Raw genomic sequence first — 17,568 nt, forward strand, 5'->3', positions numbered from 1 at the left:
AGACCACCTTAAACTGTGTCTTTTCTTCCTGCCGATATCACACAATGAGGACAGAACCTATCATCTTCAGATTATGCCATTATCTTTTAGCACAGTGCTGGGTTCGTAATATTTTTGGCTTTTAGACAGATAATAAAATGTAAATGAGGCAATTCATCATGGCTTTCTATAAAGCTTTCCTTTAATGACCCTGATTGTCTTCTATTCACGGTATCTTCTAACCATGACTTAGAGGAGATTTAAGAAGCCATTCCAATATTACACACACCTTTCTATTCCTCTCACTTTTCCCTGGGGAGTGGTCATGCCTCACAAGAAAAAAATATACCGGAGTCTATCAGATCAGGAATTTATATAACTAATTCTTTGGATTTCTAAAGTGAACAGCCTCTCTGCTTTCTTTAGTGAAGAAAAGACCCACCATAATCTTTATGGATAACTAGTTTCAATATAAAAATTATACACAGGTGTGTACATGAGTATTACTGTATATGCATGTGGTATAATGAGGACATTCTTACGTTATTTCTATTTTGATTTTCCTCCTATCAACCAAATATGCTTGACTGGTTTGACATAGGCAGCACCAGCACTGAACACTTCCACACTTCTGTTTCATATCCTCCCTTCATTCCTGGCATTGCCTCAAAACTGCCTTAGTTATCTTTAAACAGTTTGGATAAGGTTTATTCCCAGACTGCAACTTTAGTCCTCAATCCAATGGCTTAATGCACTATCACTACTCCTAATACCTCTTTGCCTATACTATAAAATGCAGTCACCCAGTTTTTTTGTTTTGTTTTGAGGCAGCCCTGTAGAGATTCCATTTCATTTCATGATCTGCCCTGGGTTCCCAGGGTGACTGTTCTTGCTGCAGCTCACATTTCCCTGGTCTCTTCATAAGCTTGCTTCTTTTTGAGCAGACTAACCTGATGAGGTCCTCTTGCTACACACTCTTCCATCACCTCAAATCCTTCACAGTAACCCCCCCCCCCACTTCAACCCTACCACACTGTCACTCCCCAGTCTTTCTTCCTCTCTCCTCCACAACTATCTTTTCCCTACTCCCACCTGTAGCCCTTCATGATTTATGACTCTCACGCTTCAGTCATTCAATTAACATTTACTAAATCCTGCTTCGTGTTAGTTCTTGGGGATTCAGTAATGTGTAAAACGTGATCCTTGCCTATTAGGATTACTGACATACTCTCCAACTTATTTTTCTTCCAGTTCTATGTGAACCTGCAAAGCTATACCTCTCCCCTCCCGTCCCCACACATTTAACTTTTATCAAAAACACCCCTAAGTCATAGGGATTTAAAGTACAGTACAGTAACTATAGTTAATGATAGTGTACTGTATATTTGAAAGTTGCTGAAGAGTAGATCTTAAAAGTTCTTTTCACAAGAATAAAAAAATGTTTGTAACTATGTATGGTGATGGATGCTAATTTTACGTGGTAATCATTTCGAAATATATACAAACATTATGTTGTACACCTGAAACTAACAATGTTATATGTCAATTATACCTCAACTTTTAAAAACTAAAAACAAAACAAAACATTCCTACAATTTTTTTGTTCCCTTCCTCTGTAAGGGTTCCCTTTTAGCCTTCACTTCGTCCCATTTATTCACCCGCTTTGCCCCCTACTACAGCCCCTATATCCTTTCCATTCGCGGGAGGGCCAATTGCCCTTTTAACCTTCTGATTCCCTGGTTATTCTCCCTCCGCAATCCCTTTTTTTTTTTTTTTCTTTTAACAGGCTGCTGTGGGAGGTCTCCCTAGAATGCTTCGCGGCCTGCTCCCCCAACTCCGCCCAACTACGCTTTCCTCAACCTTTGGTCGCTCATATTACCTCTCTTCTTGCGGCTACCGTCGCCCCCAGGCCCCGGGGCTTTCCGTTGTTTCATGACGACCCCCAGCTCTTCTTCACCAACTCAACTCCGGCCCCAGCACCTAAGCCGTACCCTCCCGCCATCCCCTCCCACGGCGCTGGCGTTCCCCAGCAACCGGCGCCGCTGGGCAGCTTGGGAGGCAGGAAGAAAGCGGCTCTTCCTTTAACAGCCTCTAGGAAGCCATGAGAAAGGAAGGCGCCAAGACTCCTTCCCGCCAATAGACTACAACACCCAGGTTGCTTTGCTACACTACCTCTGCGGGTTTGGACGCTGTCGCCTCCAGCTGCGCAAGCGCAAAGCGATAAGCCCTTTGAGGACTCCATTGCCCAGGGTGCATTGCCTTCAGTAACGCTTCTCTTTCCTGCGAGGGTCGTCTAGTTCTCCGCTTGGAATCTGGGGGATCAGAGACTCCGTTACCCAGCTCCCTTTGTGGAGGCTGGTGCGCACTTCCGGTGGAAGCGCTGGGGCGAGGGGGTGGAGTTTACGGAGCCGGTGGGCGGTGCTGCTGGTAGCTGGGTGCTATCCAAAGGCGACGGGGCGTCGCTAGGGGAGCGAGCTGTGTGACCGGTTGGGCCGCACTTAGCGTGGGACGAAGCTTCGGCTACTGTTCGACTGCCTGCGGCCTCCCCTTCATGTCGGCCCTCGAGAAGAGCATGCACCTCGGCCGCCTGCCCCCTCGCCCTCCTCTACCCGGCAGCGGGAGCAGTCAGAGCGGAGCCAAGATGCGAATGGGGTACGTAACCCGTACCCCTTCTCCCTAGAGGCCAGGCCCCGGCCATTGGAGAATGGTGTCTCTGGGCGTTTAGAACGGCACGTCAATGGAGCCTAAGGATAGGAGAGAACGTTGGCGGCGGCCTGGAGACGTTTAGATGAAATAGAAGGCAGATCTGGGGACTAGGGGAGGCGCCAAGTCAATGGAAATTGGAGGATAAATAGTATTGGAGGGAGAAGGGAATGAGGCAAAGATTGAGGAAGCTGAGAGGATAGTTTAAGACATGTAGGAGGCACCTCCAGAGAAGGGGTGGAGGAGGTTTGAGAAAAGGGAGAAGAGCGGTGACAAAGGTGGAGGGGAAATCTGCCAGGGATGGTTGAGGGAAATGGGAAACGATGGAAAGAAAAGTTGAGGGGAATTAGGAGAAGAACTTGGAAAAGATTTAGGAGGAGAAAATCTTTATCTAGTTTCTCAGAGAACTAGATAATAGAAAACAGCTGGGGGAAACAGAGAACACCTGAGGCAGGGTTGGAGCGGAAAAGACAACCAGGGCGCAGAAGGTTCTAGAGAGAGTTCCTAGGGGTGTAAGAGGCAGATTCTGGGAGTGAGGGAGTGACTTAGAGATTAAATTTCTTAAGGGGTACTGAGAAAGTGTGGAGAACAGGCCTAAGGAAAGATGGAGAACACAGCCAAGAAGACAGTTAGGGGTGATAGGAATGTGCTGAGAAGTGAGGGTAGGGAATAAGGGGAGGAGTGAGGAGGGAGAGGGCTGAGGGGCTTAGAGAGTAACCATGGGCTCCAGAGATTGAGAAATGACTAGGAATAGGGTCTAGTGAATGGCGTGCTGCAGAGGTAAGGCCTGGGAAGCTTAAAGAGGAAGATTTGGGAAATTGATTTTTGCTGGGCAAATAGGTCTGGCAGAAGCTATGTACTGATCTGATAAGATTCAATTAATGAAACACTGAGAGGAGCCACTTAAAATGTTTTGAGGGAAACCATCGTTTACTGCAATGGGAGGAGCTGTGTTGGCTTTGGGAATTTAGGTTGCTGAATGGCTTGGGCCAGGTTGGGGGATACTAAGGTGTAGGAGAGAGAATGTAATGAGCTGAACCTGGGAGAAGTAGAAGGCAGAGGTAATTGAACAGGCAGTTGGTTTTGAGGGGTATTTGTAGTATCAGATAGGATTCTGGAGACTAGTGACTGGAAAGAGAAAAGGGGTAGGAAAAGTACTTAGGTATGTGGTAGTCAGGTGTGTGTGTTTGGGATTCTAGAGATGGGTTGGTAGACATTCTTGGAATAAGGACTAGAGAAGAAAAACCTTAGGTTCTGAAGATTAATATGTACAAAAACTGATCGAAAAGGAGATTTAGATGGGAGATACAATACTGTGAAAGCATGTCCTAGCAATGAAGAGAAAGGAGAATCCTGTAAATTAAAACAGTGGAGTAGAGGGGTGGTGAGAATGGTTGGAAAAACTGGGGAAGGAAACTAAGAATTGAAGTGGAAACCTGACTATGAGACACAGTAGAAAACTGAGAAAACCTTGACAAGTGAAGATAGGTTGATGGATGCACAATACAATGAGGTGGTAGAAGCCTACCTGTAAGGTAAAATGAAGATCGTTTTGGCTTTGGAAGACAAAGGTAGGACTGTAACATGATTAAGGAGGATCTGGAAGCTGATCCATAGGAGATTATTTGGGAAAATTAACCTGGACTATAAAATTAATGTAACGTTTATTGTTCATATGTATCTTAGTTGCTACCTTTCTTAAACTAAACTTTGATCTTTCAGTATTCCAGCACTCTTCTCTAAAATATATATAAAAATACTAGCTTTTTAATAACCATATATCCTTCAGATAAGTTAGAGCTTAGCTTCTCACTTTATCAAAAGTTCTCTGAAGATGAAGAACTGAAGAAAAATACTAAGAAAAAGTAAAATCAACTGATTAGATTATTAGTAACTTAACCTCTTTAAATAGATGCTTTCGTCCTCCTAATTTAGGTTAACTGCTTATCCTGGAAGATAAAGTTCTTTAGAAAAACGCTTCTTTATAGTACTGTGAAGAGAGGAGCATATATTGGTGAATTTTATGTGGTCCTCAAGTAGCTTATTTTCCTGTATTTTTATTTCCTATTTCCTTATTGGAACATAGGCATGCCTCATGTAAGCCTAATGTTAATGATAATGTAGACTGTCTCCTCTCCTAGAATCATAAAGCTGGAAGAGAGTCTCTGAGACCTATTGTGTTTTTTGGATTCATAGTTGTTATCATTGGCAATACTTAATGTGAGTTGTGTGTCTTATTCCTTTGCAAATACTCTAGGATTCAGTCTTCCTTTTTCCTCAGTCAGACCTGGTTTATGAAGTCTCAAGTCTACCAATTTCAAATCATTCTTCTTTATTTCTAACTTCTTCTCACTTGCTTTTTTTTTACTCTTTCCATCTTTTCCACTCCCCAGTCCATCTCTTACTCTCAGGTTGGACCTGTTCCTTATATGACTTACTCTTTCACCTATTTTTCATATTCTCTTGCCTTCAGTTTCAGTAAACCTTATTTAGATATGTTTGCATATTCAGGGTGGTTTTGAGTTTTTGGTTTTTCCTGAGCTTCCATAGTTTTGTTTTTCCAAATGGATTTAGTAATTCCAGAGTATTGCTGGATAAAGCAATAATAACAATTACTTTTTTTTTCTTTTTTTTTTTTTTAAGTGAGTACTATGTGCCAGGCATTGTGATAGTAGCTTTATGTATGTTATTTCTCAGGTAAGGCCTGAAATCCTGGTTTTATTGTTCCTTGATAGATGCCAGTAGATGATACCCAAAACAGTGGTTTTGAACTTTTTAAAGATTTTGGAGCTCTGATTTTAGAGCCCTACTTGCAACTGGTATTAGTCTGTTAGGGTTGCCATAACAAAAATACCATATTTTTTTTCTTAAGAGTGCTAGAGGCTGACCAAGATCAAGGCACCAGCAGATTCCGTGTCTGGTGAGGACCACTTCTTAGTTCATAGATGGCAGTCTTCTCGCTGTGTCCTTACATGTGGCAAGGAAGAAGAGAGCTCTGTGGGGTCTCTTTTATAAGGGTACTAATCATATTTATGAAGGCTACACCCTCATGACCTTATCACCTCCCAAAGGCTCCACCTTCAAATACTGTAGAGGTTATTGGAGATTAGGATTTAAAGTGAATTTTGGGGGGCACAGAATTTCAGTCTATAACACCTGGTATGCTTGAGGGTGTTTTTATTTTATTTATATATATATATTTTAATTTAATTTAATTTATTTTTTTATACAACAGGTTCTTATTAGTCATCAATTTTATAAACATCAGTGTATACATGTCAATCCTAATCGCCCAATTCATCATACCACTATCCCCACCCGCCTCTGGCTTTCCCTCCTTGATTTCCATACGTTTGTTCTCTACATCTGTGTCTCAACTTCTGCCCTGCAAACCAGTTCATCTGTACCATTTTTCTAGGTTCCACATAAATGCGTTAATATACGATATTTGTTTTTCTCTTTCTGACTTACTTCACTCTGTATGACAGTCTCTAGATCCATCCACGTCTCAGCAAATGGCCCAATTTCATTCCTTTTTATGGCTGAGTAATATTCCATTGTATATATGTACCACATCTTCTTTATCCATTCGTCTGTTGATGGGCATTTAGGTTGCTTCCATGACCTGGCTATGGTAAATAGTGCTGCAGTGAACATTGGGGTGCATGTGTCTTTTTGAATTATGGTTTTCTCTGGGTATATGCCCAGTAGTGGGATTGCTGGATCATATGGTAATTCTATTTTTAGCTTTTTAAGGAACCTCCATACTGTTCTCCATAGTGGCTGTATCAATTTACATTGCCACCAACAGTGCAGGAGGGTTCCCTTTTCTCCACACCCTCTCCAGCATTTGTTGTTTGTAGATTTTCTGATGATGCCCATTCTAACTGGTGTGAGGTGATACCTCGTTGTAGTTTTGATTTGCATTTCTCTAATAATTAGTGATGTTGAGCAGCTTTTCATGTGCTTCTTGGCCATCTGTATGTCTTCTTTGGAGAAATGTCTATTTAGGTCTTCTGCCCATTTTTGGATTGGGTTGTTTGTTTCTTTAATATTGAGCTGCATGAGCTGTTTATATATTTTGGAGATTAATCCTTTGTCCATTGACTCGTTTGCAAATATTTCCTCCCATTCTGTGGGTTGTCTTTTTGTCTTGTTTATGGTTTCCTTTGCTGTGCAAAAGCTTTGAAGTTTCATTAGGTCCCACTTGTATATTTTTGTTGAGGGTGTTTTTAAAATCACTACTTTAGTACATTCCATTACCATTTGAGAGGCTATAAGTTATTAAAATCATTTGACCATTTTTCAACATGTTTTTGGTTCATGAATAGTACTCTGTTTCTATAATTATCTCTTACATTTTTATAGTGCTTTAACTGACATATATTAGTGCTTTTTTGTATTATTCCATGAGGTAAGTTAGGGCAAGGGTTAATATTTTCTTTTAATGAGGAAACTCAAATGTTCATTGACTTACCTAGGATCACAGAATCATGAAGTGGCAGAAACAAGACTTCAGAAACCCAGACTTTAGATTTGTAGTCCGTTGTTCTTGTTATTCCTTGGTGCAAAGAGACTGGTTTGAAGTGATAATGATCTGAGTTTGAAGGTTAGCTTGAGTATTTATTTTAGTTAAGTCATTTAACCTCTCATAGTCTGCTTCTTATCTCTCAAACTGGGATACTTCTGCTTACCTTAGAGGGCTGTGAGAATGAGATAATATGTGAAAAGCAGTTATGCCTCCTGACACATAAGCTCTTAAGGAATGATAACTAGTAAATTATTATATGTTGAGAACAATGAGAAAGGCTCATTCTTTATGAAGTAGAAGCACTCCTTTCAGTATCTTATAATGTCAACTCTTTCCCCTCAAGCTGTGTATTTATTCATATCTGATCAGATAGTTTTTCATTCAACTTCTTAAGTTTATTACGGATATCAGGCCTCTTAGGAAGGCTTTAAGGGGCTGTTCACACAGATGGAGAAATAAAGGGCAAAGTGGAGTGATTTGCTCAAGGTCACATATTAAGTTACTAAAAGAATGAAATCTTCGTGTATCTGTTTACGTTGATTATCAATTTCAAAAAAATTAAGTTATAGGGCTTCCTGTGTGGTGCAGTGGTTGAGAGTCCGTCTGCCGATGCATGGGACACAGGTTCGTGCCCCGGTCTGAGAAGATCCCACATGCTGTGGAGTGGCTGGGCCCGTGAGCCATGGCCGCTGAGCCTGCGTGTCCGGAACCTGTGCTCTGCAACGGGAGAGGCCACAGCGGTGAGAGACCCGCGGAACACACACACACACACACACACAAAATTAAGTTATAATTCACATACCATAGAATTCATTCACCCTTTCAGAGTATACAGTTCAGTGATTTCTAGTATGTTCAAGGTTGTACAATCATCAGCACTAATTCCAGAACATTTTCATCATCCCGTAAGGAAACTACTTACCTGTTAGCAGTTACTCCCCCTTCCCCCAGCCCCTGGCAGCCATTAATCTATTTTCTGTCTCTGTGGATTTGCCTATTCTGGAGATATGTAAATAAAACCATACAGTATGTGGCCTTTTGTGACTGGCTTCTTTCACTTAGCATAATGTTTTCAAGTTTCATCTATGTTTTAGCATATATAAGTACTTCATTTTTTTTTTTTTTTGTCTGAATTCCATTGTATAGGTATACCACAGTTTAATCATTTATCAGTTGCTGGACACTTGGGTTGTTTCCAGTGTTTTTCTGTTATGAATAATGCTGCTGTGAATATTCACATGCAGAGCTCTATGTGGAAATAATGTTTGCATTTCCTTGGATAATTACCTAAGAAAGGAATTGCTGGGCCATATGGTAAGTTATGTTTAACTTTTTAACAAACTGCCAAATTGTTTTCTGGAGTGGCTCTTTGAAGCTTTTTATGTATCAGGGATATTTTTTTCCTTATAAGTGTTAAAAATATTTTTCCAAGTTGCCTTTTTACTTTGCTTATGATATTTTTTGCCATGTAAAAAAGTTGTTTTTAAATTTTAATGTACTCAGATCTATCTAGCAAAATCCATTGCTTCTGGATTTTGGATTGCAGAAAGACATTTCCTTCTCCCAGCTTGTAAAACGAGTCATATATTTTTTTCCCTAGGACCTGTATGCTTTCTTTTCTTGCATCCATCTTGTTTATCTTGATGTGCAAAGTGAGGAACAGATCTAATTTTATCTTTATCCATATGCTATCCAGTTGTTGTAACACAATTTATTAAAAAGTCCTTTTCCCATTATGTGAATTTCTCATCTATAAAAATTAGTCCTTTTCCCCACTAGTTAAAATGACATTTTTATCATACACCAAATTTCTACATAGATTTGGGTCTGTTTATGAATTTTCTTTCCTTTTCCCTCGGCCTATTTATTTATGTGCCATCACTATGCTTTAAATTGGAGAAGCATTATTATGTTTTAGTAAATGGTAGGGGTAGCTTCCCGTTCATTCTTTTTCAGGGTTTTCCTGGCTCCTCTTACTTGTTTATTCTTACAGATAAACTTTCTAATCAACTAGACTAGTGCCTAATAGTGTTTTTTTTGGCATTATATTAAATATGTAAATTAACTTAGAATAAACATTTTTATGATGTTGCGTCTTCCCTGAAATATGTTTTTCAATTTGTATAAATCCCTTTTGAAGGAAAACTATTTCAGATCCCAAGTACTAACGTGTTATATTTATTGTTCTACATTATATTATGTAATGTAAACATAATGTTTAACATTAAATATGTACAAAACGAAACTAGGGATAAATTCCTGTGTATAAGAGTAAATTCCATGTTACTCTTATATAATTATAAAACTCAATAGGTTTACTATTTAAATAGAACTAAACCTACAAAATTCCTCAAATTCAGATTAACAATATTACATTAATGTGAAATAATCTAATTTTCTGTTAATAGCTTGTGATTTAAACGGAAATATTATTTATTGAAATAAGTAATATTTTTTATAAATAAGTTCAGAGTTGATTCAGTTATTCATCTGTATCAATCATGACCCAGGCTTTTTGTATCCTTTCTTTTTCCATCCTTAGAAATGTTGGCTTTTCCTCCTCTCGCTTGTCACCTTATGGTTGCAGGATGGCTGCTGCAACTCCACTTGCAGATAAAAAGGAAGGAACAAGGGCAAAGACCTTTTCCTAACTTAGCTTGTCCCTGTTTTTTTTTCCTAGAATGGGAAACTCCGCAGCAGGTTTTTCCCTTAAATCTCTTGGTCCAGAACTGGTTCACATGTACATCCTAAAACCAGTCCCTGGCAGTAGGGAATGGGATTACTATGACTGGTTTAGACCAATTCTGATTTATTCCTTTGGGCTGGAGGAAAGATAACAAAAGATCTCTACTAGCTACCGAAACAATTTGGAATTCTGTTAGGGAATACAGAGTGGTGGGAAGTGGGAAAGGAGTGTCTGGAGTAGAGAGTAAACAGCATCTGTTTGGAGTCCTGACATTAACAAGTGGGGGAGACTAATCTGACTTCAAATTCCCTACTGTTTTCATTGCTGCACAGGTATAGGAAGTGATTTCTTTCTTTCCTTCCCCCCACCACTTCCTCTTTATGCCAGGTTTGAGCCGCTTGACCTGAGCACTTCTGAGTGAATGTCCGTTTTTCCATTTTGCTAGACTTACTGCCAGCAAATCTTTTTCTCCAAAATTGGGTAATTGGAATTTTTTTTAACCTAATGAGCCTTTCTTGTCATGTTACTTGATGTCAGATTTGAGGAAACACCTCTGGTTAGTTAGGAAAAACTTTTTCCTTCATGATGTGAAATAGTTTCTTGTAGAGAAGAAAGTTTTAAGTCATAGCACTATTAAGAGGATGGTGCACTTATATACCACACTTAGTACTTCAAATACAGTATTGACAACCAGTCCCAAGCACATACTACCAATATAGTTGACGCTTGAACAACAGGGAGTTAGGGGTGCCCACTCTCCCCACAGTGGAAAATCCAGGTATAACTTACAGTTGACCCTCCATATACCATGGTTCAGTGTCTTTGGATTCAACCAACCTCCAATTGTGCTGTATTTACCATTACAATTGTGTGGTATTTACTATTGAAAAAAATCCTTGTATAAATGGACCCATGCAGTTCATACTGCGTTGTTGAAGGGTCAAGTGTACTACACTACTACAATTGACGATTGGTTGAATTCATGTGTTTGAAATCTTGAATACAGAGGGCCCACGGATATGGAGGGCCAACTGTAAGTTATACACAGATTTTCAGTTGTTCAGAGGGTCTCACACACACTCTACTCCTCCTCCCATGTTGTTCAAGGGTCAACTCTATATTTTGAAGATTGAATAAGAGATTAAGTTGAAAATTCTGGTCATTCCAAACCATAGCAGAAGGCTGAAGTTGTTTACCATCAGTCCTTTTCCACCATGCCTCTGTGTGTGTCCTTTGCCATGGACTTTTTCCAGGTGTAAGTGGGAATCCTATCTGCCACCAGTAAGCCATGTGGCTTGGTCAAGTTTTCCTCTTCCTGGGCCTCAGAAAGAACTCTGAGGTGTAGTAGAAAGAACTCTTTGGCACCAGACATGCTTGAGTTTAAATCCAAGCTCCATTGCTGTGGGAAGTGGCTCTGGGCAATGTATCTTATGTTTCTGAGCCTGTATTTCTCATTTTTAAAGAGAATATTTTTCTTGCAGAATTCAAAATCCTACTTGATACATAATAGACAGCTAATTATTCCCTTCCATAAAGTAAGATTTGGGTTAGATGATCTCTAATAGCATGATCCAGTATGTAGTTTTAGAATCTAAGTCTGCTGCTTTAATAAGATGCCCTTATCAACAGTAATGAACATACCAAACTATCATGACCTCAGATAGCCATTTGGTTGCCTTCTTTCCATTCTTTCCATCCTCTTCAGTGTTGCTAATGAGGCCTTTTTTTATTTTAATCAGTGGTGCCTTGATTTAAATAGCTGGCTGCAATTAAACTTCAGTATTTTGTCTCCACTACAAGACTCCTAAACTGGAGAATTTGTGACATCAGTGACTAGGACTGCTACTGTGCAGCTCATGACTCATTAATAACTCTCCTATCAGACTTAAGCAGCTTAGTAGATGTTGAAGTATATTATGTCTTTGGATTTGAGACATTCACTTAAAAACATACAACTTATATTTCCTATTCTTCGTTCTCTAAGTAGGCAGGGAAAATTTTTCTTCCCTCCTTTCATCCTTCCCCTCCCTTATTTCCTTAGCAGTTGATATATAGCAGTCATATAATTTTGTTGGTTTTGGTTATTATCGCCTAGTAGGCATCATCACATAGTAGTCAATGAGTACATCCTCTATGCCCCCATAACCTTCTGTAGATATAACACTTATCCCTCTAACTATAATTATTGGTTGACTGTCTACTTCTCAAGACTGTGAGCTTCTTAAGGGTAGGAATAGTGTCTTAGTTTCCCTGGTGTCTAACATGCTGACTACTTAAGTGCTAACTGAACGAGCAACCAAAATCCTAGACCTATTTAGCCTCATTCTATAAGGAAAATCTTACTTCCTTACCAGTTCCATTAAGATGGCGTAACTAAAGCTATACTCCCTTTCTTCTGAAAGCTGTTTTTCACTTCATAAAATAATACAATTCATACTTTATTTCAGCATCAACACTTAGGTAGAATGTGTTGTGAGTGTTTACAAATACATTGTCCAATTTGAGATTTAAAATATTCATATGGTTGAAACTCACACTTGGATTTAGTCTCTTGTATGTGAAGATTCATGCCTGTTGCTTAGTTTTACTTTATTAAAATTTGACAATCCATATCTTCCTCTCTCGTTCCCCAAACCTGAAAGCAAGTCCATTACTATAAGAGAGCAAATGTCAATTAGTAATTATTTTCAGCCCAGCTGCATTTTATAGGATTGGGTTTTTCTGCCCTTACTCAATTTCTCTCTTACTCTCTAAGAGAGAAGCCTATTTTCCAATGAGGCTGTATCTATACACTGGTGACTCCAGCAAGTGTAGGGATGAGAGCAAGAAGTCTACTGTTAAAAGTAGCATTAAAAGTTCTCCATAGTCATGTCCCAGGCAATGTCAATTTTCTAAATGTTTCTTGTACTTACCAACTGCCAGGTTTATTTTACTTTCGAGGCCTCCCATATCACTTTTTCAAGTCATTCCCATCCTCAAATCCTTGAAGCTCTTTCAGACTATTCTAGCTCATTCATTTGCTCTGTCCCTCCTCTGAGCATCTGTAGCACTTTCTGTCATTTCTTCTTATTTGCCAATTGTTGTGCGTTACTACTTGGTATTGTGTTTTTTAATTGCTATGTCAAATTTATTGTAATTTTACGGTAATTTAAATGGGTGATTACCATAAATATTATCATAATTTATATTTCATGTTTTTATTTTGTTTTTGTGTTTTTGGTTTTTTTTAGTTTCCTCAATAAAATTGGAGGTCCCAGAGTACAGGAGCCTTTGTTTTTATTTCTTTGTGTATTCTACAGTAGCACAGTTTAAAAAATGTTCTCATAAGGTTTGATTTAATAGACATGTGGCACACAACATTCATATAAAATGAGATCCTGAAGCTTTTCCTGATTATCCAGCCTGAACTGATCTTTCCATTTTCTGTCCTTTTGTAGCACCTATCATTTATACCAGGGCTTGGCAAACTTTTTCTGTAAGTATTTTATGCTTTGCAGGCCATAGTTTTTGTGGCAACTACTCAGTTCTGCCCTTGTAAGGTGAAAGCAGCCATAGACAATATGTAAATGAATGTAATTGTATTCCAGCTACATTTTTTTTGGTGTCACTGAAATTTGAATTTTATGTAATTTTCTCATGTCTTTAAATACTCCTCTCTTTGTTTTTCCCCTCCACAACCTTTAAAAATATAAAGACCATTTGCAGCTCATGAGCCACACAAAAACAGGGGGTGTGGGTGGCTGGATTTGCACACAGGCCAACCCCATAGTTTGCCAACCCCATGTCAGTATGATTAGCTCTGTACTTCTGTTGTCTTGTAGTAGAAAGAATAGGTTTTAAATCAGCAAACTAGAATTCTCTTCCGGGCTTTACTACATACTGCTTATGCACTTGACTATTATTAAAATGTGGGTAATACTAACTTCACAGTTTTGTTTTTGAGGAGAAAGATATACATATGTGGAATTACTATTTAAATAGTAAAGCTATGTAGTGGAAACTTATTTACTGTATTTCATAAATTCTAAGATACATTTCTTTTCATATTTGAAACGATAGTTTCTTAATAATTGCTCTTGGTCAGGTAAGCTGTGACTTGGTTCTCATTGCCTGTACATGAGTGAACACCAAGACCAGTATCAAAACTTACTAAATAGGTGTTGGCAGCTTGGAAGAAAATCCTGGAGACAAAAGTGGAGCACTCTTTTAATCACTAAGAGCTGAATGGCTGTGAGGTGGGGCGGGTGTTCAATCAGATGAGTTAAGCAATATTCCTAAAGTGAGAGTCAAAAGTAAGATAGGTCTTTCTACATAATAGTAAAGTCAGCATGTGAGCTGGTGTTTAGTTTAGTTTTGTTTTTTAGTTATTGAAGTACAGTTGATTTACAATGTGTTAATTTCTGCTGTACAGCAAAGTGATTCAGTTATACATAATACATATATATTCTTTTTTAAAAATTTATTTACTTTTGACTGCATTGGGTCTTCATTGCTGCGCGCGGGCTTTCTCTAGTTGCGGTGAGCGGGGGCTACTCTTCGTTGCAGTGTGCGGGCTTCTCATTGCAGTGGCTTCTCTTATTGCGGAGCATGGGCTCTAGAGCGCAGGCTCAGTAGTTGTGGCACACAGGCTTAGTTGCTCCGCAGCATGTGGGATCTTCCCAGACCAGGACTCGAACCTGTGTCCCCTGCATTGGCAGGCGGATTCTTAACCACTGTGCCACCAGGGAAGTCCCCAGAAGTGAAATTTTAAAACTGTGATTATTAACAGTATATTTCTATCCTTCTATGATTCCATATTTATATCCCTCTATCTTTATCCTACTAAGAAAATATAGCCCAGGTTGTTGTGAGGATTAAATTAAGATAATGCTTGTAAAGTGCCCAGCATAAATACATGTGTATCTGGTTTGTTTCTTTTAATTCTTCTCATCCTTTTAATTAAACCAGCTTTTCCTTAAGCATAAGAACCATGGTTCAGGATATATTAATATCACTTTATTTTATTATTTTTTAAATAAATAAATTATTTATTTATTTATTTTTGGCCGCATTGGGCCTTCATTGCTGCACGCAGTCTTTCTTTAGTTGTGGCGAGCGGTGGCTACTCTTCGTTGTGGTGCGCCGGCTTCTCATGGCCGTGGCTTCTCGTTGCAGAGCACAGGCTCTAGGCGCGCAGCCTTCAGTAGTTGTGGCTCACGGGCTCTAGAGCACAGGCTCAGTAGTCGTGGCACATGGGTTTAGTTGCTCCGCAACATGTGGGATCTTCCTGGACCAGGGCTCAAACCCATGTCCCCTGCATTGGCAGGCAGATTCTTAACCACTGTGCCACTAGGGAAGCCCAATATCACTTTCAATTCAGTTTTCTGTGTTAATCACCTGAACTACATCATTATTATTAGCTGAATTTCATCACAAATAGCATTTTAGTGTATTATGGCTAAATAGACTTGGAAATGGAGCTTCCCAGAGAATCTACCAATATTTCATTATACTGTTAATCAGGGGAAATGTACTTCAGTTTTTCCAACAACCTACTTTACAAACCTTTGGAATATAAATCCATTTTTAAGTTGGAGAATATGCTGACTTTTTTTTTTCACTGAATATTGGGAAATTGTATTCTTTACTGGTAATTAGAGGATTTGTACTTTTGCCTCTTCCCTATCCAGGTCATTGTTTAATAAAAATAGCACTTCAAATTTTTATAGCATTTGGTTTAATAAAATCTTCATACCGGACATAATCTTTGTGAATCCTTCTCTGACCTGGTTCCCTCCCCATAAGTGTCCTGAGCAAGATTGAATGTCCCATCTGTGAGCTCTCATGGTACGCTAGGCTTATTTCTGTCATAGCTATAGTATACAGTGACTGTTTACTTCCTATTTCCCTCCAGACATGAGCTCTTTGAGGGAATTTCGGGCCTGCTGATTTCCCTAGTGTCTAGCAAGTATATCAGGGCCTACAATACAGGGCATAGTCAAATGTCTGTTTAATTGGAATTAAGTTACCTGTTTATATATAAGCAAGTTGTGACTGGAAAGAATCTCTCAAATAATTGCCCTAAAGATATTTGCTTTTTGTCTTTTTTCCTGGATCATTATGGCATTCAGGTGAGTCTGGGGAAGGTGTTATGTGGCCATTGGTTCTGAAATATACTTCATTAGGATTTTCTGTATGGATTTTATTGGCTTTTAAACTCTGACCTCAAACCTGCTTGCTTTCTTCCTATTGTGATATGTCTAAGCAGTATAGTAACTTACATGCGTTCTGATGACTGAATATCGCCACACACATTAAGAGAGTGAACAGCTCCATTTGGTCCTTGCAAAATATCAAAAAGCCTTGTATTCTATCTGCTTTTTTGCTTTCATTCCTGATGTCTCACTGGTTGTATTTTTGTTTGAGGCCAGATCATTTTAGTAGAATTGTCATTATATCCTTTTTTCTATTTACTTTTAGAGTTTTGGAAAAAGAAGTTACTAATTATGCTGTTCTGATGTTAGGTGAATGGTAGAAATAAAATTTAGAAAATTTTCTAACTTGAGTAAAGCAGAATTCTTTATTATCAGAGGTATAAGATTACAGTTGTTCTTGTGCTGCAGCAGTCTGTCCACATCCATTTAAAACAAAGCATGGGGATATAGTAATAAAACAATCATGTGCCTCTTATGGAGCTGATATTCTCATGGGGAGAGGCCAACAATAAAGTAAAAGCATAGAGAATATGGTGTCCACTACAGATTTTAAAAATTTGGTAACCACACACCTAGATATTTAAACATGCTCCTTTGTCATGGATGTTATTTTGAGGGAAAAGTTTGAGAGATACTAAGATTAAACCTAACTCCAAAATAATGATGGCTTAACACTCACCATCCTCCCAATCTCTGCCAGTGCTCACTTCTGTTCACCCTTCTTCTCTTGTATTATCTTGAATAAAATAAAATTCCAAGAAAAATAAAAAAATAAAACAAAGTATGTTTTTGTGTGATCTGACTCAGCAGGTTCGAAGTTCCCATAAACTAAGCATCTTATCTGAAAATGGTTGTAAGTGAGGTTAGGTTTCATTCATTTGCTTGAAACTACATTGTATGTTGGGCCAATGTCTAATGCAGGACTGTGTGAAATGCCACTGTTTCCATTTTTGGATTCCATGATGCCCAATTAACATTAACACTCTCATCAATGGCCAACAGAGAAAAGTATTAGGGATAGGATGTAGGATTTTCAAGCACATGGTAAATCAGTATATAGTAAGCTGGAACTCTTTTAAAAGGTCTCCTCTGTTCTTTCTTTGTGAGTGACATCAGAAAAACTTGAGAATTGTCTTTGATTCTTCCTTTCCACTCCGCCCTTCTGTTTTCTCCCATCATTTTCATTATAGTTGTAAACCTTGACTTTCTTCTTAGTCTCCATGGTACTTCGGCTTGCTGTAAGGGTCCTCAACCAATCATTTTCCCTACAGCAGGAACCAATCCTCTTTCACCTCTTCCTGGGGATTTCTGGGTGCTCATTCTTAGCTTTGATGATTTAAAGAATGGAGAGAGAACCTAGTATTATTTTGAGGGTAGTATTGAAAACTGATAAGGAAGTGATCCTAAGAATAAGACTAGCTGATCTACTTTCTATGCTGTTGGATGAGTTACTGATATTTAACCTCCCTTGGCTT

General features: G+C 38.9%; 3 protein-coding genes across 6 annotated transcripts in view; 1 reads left to right on the forward strand and 2 right to left on the reverse strand.

Annotated features, from left to right (window-relative positions):
• C2CD3 (C2 domain containing 3 centriole elongation regulator) overlaps positions 1–2,112 on the reverse strand; it is a 128,752-nt gene extending 126,640 nt beyond the window's left edge. For 2 of the 3 annotated variants that reach the window (XR_010946177.1, XM_067750297.1), the window contains exon 1: positions 1,859–2,111. Coding sequence is in view for 2 of the 3 variants with exons in the window: in XM_067750297.1 (XP_067606398.1) it covers positions 1,859–1,913 (55 nt within the window). In the remaining variant the exon portion in view is untranslated. Of the gene's footprint in view, positions 1–1,858 lie in introns of all 3 variants that reach the window. The other variant, XM_067750299.1, reaches the window with a different exon arrangement.
• Positions 2,113–2,342: 230 nt separating this feature from the next.
• The window catches only part of PPME1 (protein phosphatase methylesterase 1), a 76,238-nt gene continuing 61,012 nt past the window's right edge, over positions 2,343–17,568 (forward strand). Inside the window, exon 1 of the mRNA XM_067750321.1 lies at positions 2,343–2,631. Within this exon, the coding sequence (XP_067606422.1) occupies positions 2,531–2,631 (101 nt within the window). The 5' untranslated portion in view covers positions 2,343–2,530. The remainder of the gene's footprint in view (positions 2,632–17,568) is intronic.
• P4HA3 (prolyl 4-hydroxylase subunit alpha 3) overlaps positions 7,757–17,568 on the reverse strand; it is a 119,279-nt gene continuing 109,467 nt past the window's right edge. The window contains exon 14 of one of the 2 annotated variants that reach the window (XM_067750301.1): positions 7,757–7,930. In XM_067750301.1, coding sequence (XP_067606402.1) covers positions 7,772–7,930 — 159 coding nt within the window. In that variant the 3' untranslated portion in view covers positions 7,757–7,771. The remainder of the gene's footprint in view (positions 7,931–17,568) is intronic. The other variant, XR_010946180.1, reaches the window with a different exon arrangement.

This window comes from Pseudorca crassidens, chromosome 9, assembly GCF_039906515.1.
Source record: "Pseudorca crassidens isolate mPseCra1 chromosome 9, mPseCra1.hap1, whole genome shotgun sequence".
Taxonomy (NCBI): domain Eukaryota; kingdom Metazoa; phylum Chordata; class Mammalia; order Artiodactyla; family Delphinidae; genus Pseudorca; species Pseudorca crassidens.